At 49.0% G+C, this 9,726-nt stretch overlaps 1 protein-coding gene across 1 annotated transcript; it reads left to right on the top strand.

The window, feature by feature from the left end:
* Window positions 1–5,179: 5,179 nt before the first annotated feature.
* Window positions 5,180–6,238, top strand: LOC127302495 (dehydration-responsive element-binding protein 1B). The gene has a single exon (XM_051332959.2). It carries the CDS (start codon window positions 5,373–5,375, stop codon window positions 6,045–6,047), a length of 675 nt encoding a protein of 224 aa, XP_051188919.1. The 5' UTR covers window positions 5,180–5,372; the 3' UTR covers window positions 6,048–6,238.
* The last annotated feature ends 3,488 nt before the right edge of the window (window positions 6,239–9,726 follow it).

Below are 9,726 nucleotides of genomic sequence, written 5' to 3'. Positions count from 1 at the left end.
ATGTCGCTAGGCGTTCGAGCTGTCACTCGTTTCACTCACTCAGTGGTCACACTCACACCGTCACAGTGACTCAGTGGTGTGCCCGTATGGGCGACTGTGATCGCTGTGACTTGTGTGGAAGCAGCTGCCGCACTCGGCACTCCCACGCGCGGGGTCGTACTGGTACAGTACGTCGCTGTCTGGTCCTGCCTCGACGAATCCCATCCTATGGCCAACAGGGCTTGTATTTCTTTGTTCGTTTTAGCCACAAATACGCTAAGATGTGATGGCTTCACACTCAGCTACTACTAGATATTTTCTTCGCAGAAAAAGATCTAGTGCTACTTATAGTGCAAATCTTGCCTTTGCTCTTTCCTACTTCTAGTAACTACAGTAACTATTATGTGTCCAAATATCGCTCTAAGATGTGATGGCTCCACACTCAGCTACTACTAGATATTTTGTTCGCAGAAAAAGATCTAGTGCTACTTATAGTGCAAAACTTGCCTTTGCTCTTTCCTACTTCTAGTAACTACAGTAACTATTATGTGTCCAAATATCGCTCTACGTGTGTAACATTGTGACCACCACCCAGTAGAGAAATCCACTTTAGCTCATAGCAGCGTATGAACTTCTTGTGCGAAAATATATTTTGAGGTGTTAAAAGAATTTGAAATAAAATTTTGCATGTACATCTAGACATTTTATGATTATACACAAGTTTCGATAAAAAATTCTCTTGTAAAAAAGAAAAAAAATTGATGATACAATACAACACGACTACATACAGAAGATTTTGTCTTTTTATACATGCTACATAAAATATTGTTTTTCACGAAAACTTGCGTACGAATATAAAATATCACAATTTTTTCACCAAAACATTTTAAAATTATTTTTAATTATTTTCCATAATGAGTGCAAATGCTTTTATGAGCCAAAATGCCTCCTAGCTCCCCACCCAATAGAACTACTTCCTCCATTTTTGTTTAACCCTCTTTCTTAGCTTTATTTGAAGTCAAACTTTATAAATTTTGATCAAATATACAGAAGAGAATATCAACATCTATGAAACCAAATGCATATAATCTGGAAGTATACTTTTTCGACACAAACCTGGAAGTATACTTCGTGACAACTCTAACGCAATAGATTTTACATTGTAAATATTGATATTTTTTCTTAATATTTAGTCAATCATTATAAAATTTGATTTTAACTAAATGTAAAATGCATGGCAATTGGGAACGAAGGGAGTAGAGTTGCATTTAGCCATTGTGTCGGAATATCAATTGCGATATACTATATATTAGAGCATCTTCAGTCGCGTTCCCTAAACCGTCCTCCAAATGGCACCGGATCGAGTGTTTGGGGTACGTGTTTTATTCGTGCCGCGTTTGGGGGACGTCTCTCCCTAGCCGCGTCCCCCAAACAAAATTTCAGAAATTTAAACTTGGAGCGAATTCATCCAAACTTGCTATATATTACATAGATTCGAACGAAATTCGATTAAATTTAAACTAAACCCTAATCTACAAGTAATTGCGGTGGCCGGAAGCGTCGTAGTACTGGTGGAAGTTGTACATGTCGTCGGTGATGACTTCCTGCTTGACGCGCTCGTCGGGCTCGTCGACAGGCTCGTCCTTCACCAGGCCGCTTGGTCCTGCCTCGACGTCGTCGGTGAGGTCCACGAGAGGCTTGCCGGTGTCGCGGACGGACATGGCGATCGCTGTGTTGAGATCGCCCCTCCAGGCTTGTCATTCAGCGACGCCAAGCACGCCGCGCGTAGCCCTGGGCAGTCCTCGGGGTCGTCGCTGATGGCGATGAGCCGCTGCTGCCGCTCGTACTCTGCTAGCAGCGCCGCCTTCGCCGCTGCCTCGTCGTCCTACTCCTCCTTCACCTCCGGCTTCGGGGTGAGGAGGGTGTTGCCGCCGCGCCTTTGCTGCTGCTAGCTTCCGCTGCCGCCGTGCCTCAGATTGACGGGCGTCGTCGCGAACCCCGGCTCCTCCTTCACCACGCGCTTGGGGATGGTGTAGGACGCGAAGTGGTGCGATGAGGACGACGTCAATCGGTGCGTGGAGCGGGAGACGGTGCGCGGAGCGGGAGACGGTGGTGGTGAGGATGGCGCCTCCAACCTTGGAGTGCCGTTGTCGATGCTGTCGATGACGTTCTCCAGGATGCGCCCGGAACGCCCCAGAACAGGAGGCGCCCGTCCCTTTTCCAGCTCTTCGGCCCGACGACGAGGCCGTTGGTGTTGTTCATCTCCATGTCGTATTGCGCCTGGAAGTAGGCGCCCCACCAGGCGTCGTTGCCAATGGCCGCCCAGGTCGGATCGGCCCGCTCATTGGCGTCGAGTGCAGACCGTCGGGCCCTGATGGAGTCCCTCCAACGCTCCATGCCAGGCGATGGCGGCGGCGGGACGCCTATACCGTTCACGGTCATCCTCCAGCCGCCGCTGCTTGGCAGGCGCATGTTCGGCGGGACGGGATATTCCGCGAGGTACAGCGCCCACGCCTCCGGCACGGTGAGGCTGCCGCAGCCGAAGCCGTTCGCCTTGGCGATCTTGCGGGAGGACGACAACATTGCGTAGAGGTTGGAGCGGCGAGGAAAGATTTCGGAGCGGCGAGAGATTTGGATGAATAAGAACCGCAGGGCGCTCTTAATGTACAGCGACGACAGGCGAAGCGGCAGCGGGTCATTGGATGCAATAAACATCGACGCGGACGGCTACGCGGCCATGAACGACGAGGGACATCCCTGCGTCTTCTGGGAAAACTTCGACGCCATTAACATCGCTTCCGAGCCGCTGACGCGTCGGGTCCGCGTCTCTTCGCCTCGCTTTTCGTTGTGTCTGGCGTGCCCGGAGCGTCTCCTGTGGGATGAGGACGGGTTCGGGATGCCGGACACTGTATCGGGCGGCACCAAACAATAAAAGCCTTTAAAAGATGTGACTTTAAAAGATGTGACGGGGAACTTTTTTTTGTCGGGCGCGTCCCAAATCCGTTTAGGAACACTTTAAAGAGCGACTGGAGATGCTTATACGAGCTGTATGAAATTTCTTAATATTTAATAGCAGTGATGTCTCTCCTTGATCCGGAGAGAACGGAAAATAACCGGTCCAATTTCCATCGTGTCAGGTGCTGGTTAAGGCAACTCCAACTCACACCTACCACGGCGTCTGAACGCGTGGTTACGTATGGCGATTCAAAGCTAGCTTAAATTTGAGTCTGATTTATGTTAAAATCGAGAGAATCAAACTGTGGTTAGATGGTTAGAAGGTAGTGACACCTCTAGCTTATCAGAGTTTAAATTTTATATTTGACACTTTAATGTCTCATAAAAGCGGAATATTGTTCGGTGGGAGACGACGTTCCCGTCGACAGCAAGATGCATGTGGTGACTTCGTCAATCTCAAGACTCACCAGATCAGTTCTTCGACGCAATCTTTTGGAGGTGCTCATAAGGATAGGATGTACGTGCGTATGTTCATAGGGATGAGTGTATGTGCGTATGTATAAGTGTCTTCGATTGTACTGTGTCTTCGCAAAAAAATTGTGTAGAAGCCCATGTAAATGGATAGGCGCGGTGTGTCCTCGCACGTCCAACAACGGTTGCCTTCCCTGAAAAAAAAAAACAACGGTTGCCTTAACTGAGTGCACTAGCCGGCCACCTAGCAACCTCGCCTGGTCGTTTTCAATGGGACCTGTTGAGGGGCCTTGTCGTCCACACATGCAAACCCTTTCTAGTCCTCTCACTTCACTCCCCTACACTCTTCTAGCTCGCCGCCATGGTGCCCAAGAAGCAGCCACAATGTGGGATCAAACACAAGGCTTCCTCCAGCCTCCCAGCGCCCTTTACCCTCACGGCACTAGCCACCTAGCGGCAGCGTGTCTACGTCACGGTGAATGTGGCGCATACGTTTTGGGAGGCCGGCTCCCCAATGCCGTGGGGGCATCAACCTCCCACACGGCTGGCACCTGAGATCAGATCGGGTTCCGGTGCTGGCCTACCCTTCATCCGGCCGGGTATCGAGATCCAGTGACCCTGCACTCTCCTCCCGTCAGATTTGCGCGAAGACCCGGCGTATGCCAAGGGGTTGAGCCACTGAGATATGTGGTTCACCCAAGAGCACGACACCCGCTGGCGCTACTTTGCGTTGCGGGCTCCAGTGCGCCAGCCTACATCCGCCCCGAGCGCCACTTGCATGAACGAGGAGGAGGACGAGGTGGCGAACACGCCTACACCACCACCAGAGGAGGAGGAATAGCACTACGACGTGCTCCAAACGACCATCGAGGCATCTGACCTCGAGGAGCTCGCGGTATGGCCCTACCTCGTTAAGGCGCTCCGTGTCTCTGCTCTCGAGGCGGCAGCGCGTGCGGCCGCCAAGAAGCCAATGCGGCGGCATTCGTTAAGATGGCCAGAGGGCAGGAGGAGGAGTGACTGGTGAGAACTGAGAAGGGGATACATGGAGACATGGGGCGGGAGTGTATAAACCAGAGTTTAGATATGAGTTTGAACATGGACTTAGTTGAGTTTAGGAGCAGGAGCTTTGTACTGAAACAAGCGGAAATTCAATTCGGTTCCCGGGTGTGTATGCTCCCTCTACCAAGAAAATATATTTTGAAGTGTGGAAAAATTTTGACAAAAAATTCTACATGTACATCTCCATAATATATGTGTGTGCGTCAAGTTTCACGAAAAAATAATATTTTTTGTGGCCTATGTAAAAAAGGGAAAACTTATCCTGTGAAAAGCATTGTTTTTAGCACTGAATTTTGTCTTTTTTACACACGTCACATGATAAGTTTATTTTTTATGAAACGACTTTGTGAGCGCTTAGCACGTGAAGATGTACGTGCGAATTTTTTTTTATTTTTTTTAAAATTTAAAATATGTGTAAGATGCATTTTAAAATATAGGAAGCATATGCTCCTATGTTCCAAAACATCACTCCTGAAACAAGCCTCATCTAAAGATTACACCCCTACTATAGCGTGCGAGAGATAAGAATGACAAATTGTCCGAGAGAAAAAGAAAGAGCTTCTCAAATCAGAACGATCACTCTCGCGCGAATATTGATATCTGCTCACCAGCCACAACACCCGCGCTCTGAACCTGGCTTGTCTGCCAGCCACTGAGCGCGTGACCCCACCACCGCCGCGCTTATCTCCTTCCGCGCTATACCACCCCCCTCCTGCGGCACTCTCCACCCGAGCGCCGCCGCGAGCAAACACCCACCGCTTACCTATATATACACTCCCGCCCCATGCCGCCATTTATCCCCTTCTCACCAGTCATCAGGCATACTCCACAGCTCTCTCTCAAGGTAGCAACCTACCTACGCGCCACTTACTCACGGTTCACCGGGCATCTCCACTAGCTATCGGCCGATGGACGCCGCCTCCTCGTCGGACCAAGAGCAGGGGCCGCAGACGCACAGGACGGTGTGGTCGGAGCCGCCGAAGCGCCCCGCGGGGCGGACAAAGTTCAAGGAAACGCGCCACCCGGTGTACCGCGGCGTGCGGCGCCGCGGCCGGGCGGGCCGTTGGGTGTGCGAGGTGCGCGTGCTAGGGACGAGGAGCTCCAGGCTCTGGCTCGGCACCTTCACCACCGCCGAGATGGCCGCGCGCGCCCACGACGCAGCCGCGCTCGCGCTCTCCGGCCATGACGCCTGCCTCAACTTCGCCGACTCATCCTGGCGCATGCTCCCCGTCCTCGCGGCCGGCTCGTTCGGCTTCGGCAGCGCGCGGGAGATCAAGGACGCCGTCGCTCTCGCCGTCTTGGCTTTCCAGCGGAGGCAGCAGCAGCCGGCCGCGTCCCTCGTGCCGTCTTCTTTGCCGGTGCAGGCGGCCGACGACGAGAAGGACTTTCATGGCTCGCCGGCTCCGAGCACGCTGTCCATGTCGTCAAGCGACCTGCTGGACGAGCACTGGTTTGGTGGCACCGACGCCGGCGGGTCGTGCTACGATCACTTGACGCAGGGCATGCTCGTGGAGCCGCCGACCTCCAGGACGTCGCAGGAGGACGGCCTCCAGACGCCGCTCTGGAGCCACTTGTTCGAATAATTAATAAGCAGTGTAAATTTTCTGTTGTTTTTGGTTAGTTCCGTTCTAGCAAATATGGGACGAAACGGGGCAGGCATCTTGGCTATTTTTTCACGAGGTAATTGCACTAGATATACTGTACAAAAAGTTATCATTCGGATTCAGATTCATATTAGTTCTTGCAACTTATGATGCAACGGTACAAATAGTTATCATTTGGGTGCAAAAACATACAACATCAATCCGAACCTGACATTTGTATGCAACGCTGGTCCTGGGCCATCTCAAAACCTTAGCCAAAAACACCTAGCTTTGACTCAATTCACAACGTCGTACGAATGAAGGGTGCGTTTGGATTGCATCCAATAGCAACCACACCAAAAAATAGGCCCGCCAGCGAAATTTGGTCGCCGTTTGGATTGGGACCAAAATATTGGCTCGCCAACGACGCCCGCCGCGCGCCTGTGTAATTTTGGCCAGCACGCGGGCGGGTTGAGGGCGCAGAAATGGTGCGCCAAAAAATTGGCGTGGTTGCTAGCCATCTCTTTCATGTGGTCCCATGTAATTTTCTATACATTATATCTGTCGTATAGTGCATGGAGCTGTCTTGTAATTAAGCATTGGGGACTTGGCTTCTTGCGATTAGTGAATGCATGCAGGCTACATCCCTTATTTGGTAGAGTGCGTTGGCTATTATCCAAACAACAATGAGGTACCAAAATTTTGGTCATGCCTTTGAGTTGGTCACGCCAATATTTTGGTGGGGCAACTTGGGGCAGAAACCAAACATACCTGAAATCTCCAATTTCCACTCCTCGCGGTAGACGGCGACCCCTAGCTGGGCGACGAGGTGGATGAACTAGGACACGATCAAATGGATGAACTAGGATAAAATCAAATAGATGAACTAGGCCAAAATCACATCTACAAAGGCTACATGATAGCACAAGAACATATCGACATGCACTGTAGGGAAAATGCTATAGGAGCACGATTAATGAAAGCGGACACCAGCTGGTGCACGCGACTACTATTTTTAGTAGAGGACGACGCAATGTCACATGACTAGTATGCGCTTACAAGAAGCGCACTGCCCACTACGGCACGCGATTACTATGTGGACCGCCGCATTGTGCCCTTTTGTCCGCACACGGCTAGTACGCTCCTATCGGTCGCGTGCCCTAGGCTCCACCTAAACTTTGTACACCTATTTACGCTTGCTGAGGCCTACCAGGTCAGAAAAGAATAAGAGTTATCTCCGGCCTTGGCCATAGCGGACCCATACTATCTGTATGAGAGCTACTTGGTCACCTATGAGAATAGACTCAACGTGATGTATTACATCGAAAGTCTTTTCTTGGTGAATAAAGACAAACAAATGTTTGTTCTTCCTTATTTTCCTTATTTTCCCGAGCAAGTAACTTGCTAGCGCCACAAGTTGCTTTCATATATATATTTCTTTCATTCTGTTTGAGTTGAGGATATAATGGTCTATTAGAATTGTGTTGCACAGAGAACAATATTGCACCCTCATTGTTTTGCACCTTTAACACTCGCACACCGTCTATTTTGACTCGGGGAATGCAAAACTGAAAAACTACACCGACATCAAGAACGTTTTGGATGATGCTCTCAAACGCTTCTACTTGAAGCGTAACAGACTGAAAAGAGAAGTAGTCACCAATGGTAGGCATGCATTTGGCCATAAAACGGAGTTCCCCTATGATGTCTACGTTCCCCCTCCTTTCCTGTAGACAGTGTTGGGCCTCCAAGAGCAGAGGTTTGTAGAACAGCAGCAAGTTTTCCCTTAAGTGGATCACCCAAGGTTTATCGAACTCAGGGAGGAAGAGGTCAAAGATATCCCTCTCATGCAACCCTGCAACCACAAAGCAAGAAGTCTCTTGTGTCCCCAACACACCTAATAGGTGCACTAGTTCGGCGAAGAGATAGTGAAATATAGGTGGTATGAATATATATGAGCAGTAGCAACGGTGCCAGAAAATAGCTTGCTGGCGTGTAGTTGATGGTGGTAGTATTACGTGATAGTAACACAAAGAAACAAGAAACAAGCGATAGTAACGCAGCAGTATTTAGGAACAAGGCCTAGGGATTACACTTTCACTAGTGGACACTCTCAACATTGATCACATAACAGAATAGATAAATGCATACTCTACACTTTTGTTGGATGATGAACACATTGCGTAGGATTACACGAACCCTCAATGCCGGAGTTAACAAGCTCCACAATTTGTTCATATTTAAGTAACCTTATAGTGTAAGATAGATCAAAAGACTAAACCAAGTACTAACATAGCATGCACACTGTCACCTTCATGCATATGTAGGAGGAATAGATCACATCAATATATCATAGCAATAGTTAACTTCGCAATCTACAAGAGATCATGATCATAGCATAAACCAAGTACTAACACGGTGCACACACTGTCACCTTTACACACGTGCAGGAGGAATAGAACTACTTTAATAACTTTGCTAGAGTAGCACATAGATAAATTGTGATACAAACTCATATGAATCTCAATCATGTAAAGCAGCTCATGAGATTATTGTATTGAGGTACATGGAAGAGAGATGAACCACATAGCTACAGCGGAGCCCTCAGCCTCGGGGGTGGATTACTCCCTCCTCATCATGGAGGCAGCGATGGCGGTGAAGATGGCGGTGAAGATGGCGGTGGAGATGGCTCCGGGGGCAATTCCCCGTCCCGGCAGGGTGCCGAAACAGAGTTCTGTCCCCCGAATTGGAGTTTCGCGACGGTGGCGGCGCCCCTGGAGTCTTTCTGGAGTTTCGTCGAACGCCCCAGGGTTTTCGATCCAGGGGCTTTAAATAGGCGAAGAGGCAGCGCAGGAGGGTCGAAGGGGCGACGACACCATAGGGCGGCGCGGCCAGGGCCTGGGCCACGCCGGCCTATGGTCCGGGGGGCCCGGTGCCCCCTCCGGTCCTTCCCGGTGTTCTGGATGCTTCCGGTGAAAATAGGAACTTGGGCGTTGATTTCGTCCGATTCTGAGAATATTTCGTTACTAGGATTTCTGAAACCAAAAACAAGCAGAAACAGAACCGCACTTCGGCATCTTGTTAATAGGTTAGTTCCAGAAAATGCACGAATATGACATAAAGTGTGCATATAACATGTAGAAATCATCAATAATGTGGCATGGAACATAAGAAATTATCGATACGTCGGAGACGTATCAGCATCCCCAAGCTTAGTTCTACTCGTCCCGAGCAGGTAAAACGATAACACAGATAATTTCTGGAGTGACATGCCATCATAATCTTGATCATACTATTTGTAAAGCATATGTAGTGAATGCAGTGATCAAAACAATGTATATGACATGGGTAAACAAGTGAATCATATAGCAAAGACTTTTCATGAATAGCACTTCAAGACAAGCATCAATAAGTCTTGCATAAAAGTTAACTCATAAAGCAATAATTCATAGTAAAAGCATTGAAGCAACACAAAAGAAGATTAAGTTTCAGCGGTTGCTTTCAACTTGTAACATGTATATCTCATGGATATTGTCAACATAGAGTAATATAACAAGTGCAATATGCAAATATGTAGGAATCAATGCACAGTTCACACAAGTGTTTGCTTCTTGAGGTGGAGAGAAATAGGTGAACTGACTCAACAATAAAAGTAAAAGAATGGTCCTCATAGAGGAAA

This window comes from Lolium perenne, chromosome 5, assembly GCF_019359855.2.
Source record: "Lolium perenne isolate Kyuss_39 chromosome 5, Kyuss_2.0, whole genome shotgun sequence".
In the NCBI taxonomy this organism is placed as follows: Eukaryota; Viridiplantae; Streptophyta; class Magnoliopsida; order Poales; family Poaceae; genus Lolium; species Lolium perenne.
This window is presented reverse-complemented; position numbering and strand designations above follow the sequence as displayed.

Bases quoted from the DNA above. Each gene is read 5' to 3' on its own strand.
- LOC127302495 (XM_051332959.2), top strand. From the start codon at position 5,373: ATGGACGCCGCCTCCTCGTCGGACCAAGAGCAGGGGCCGCAGACGCAC.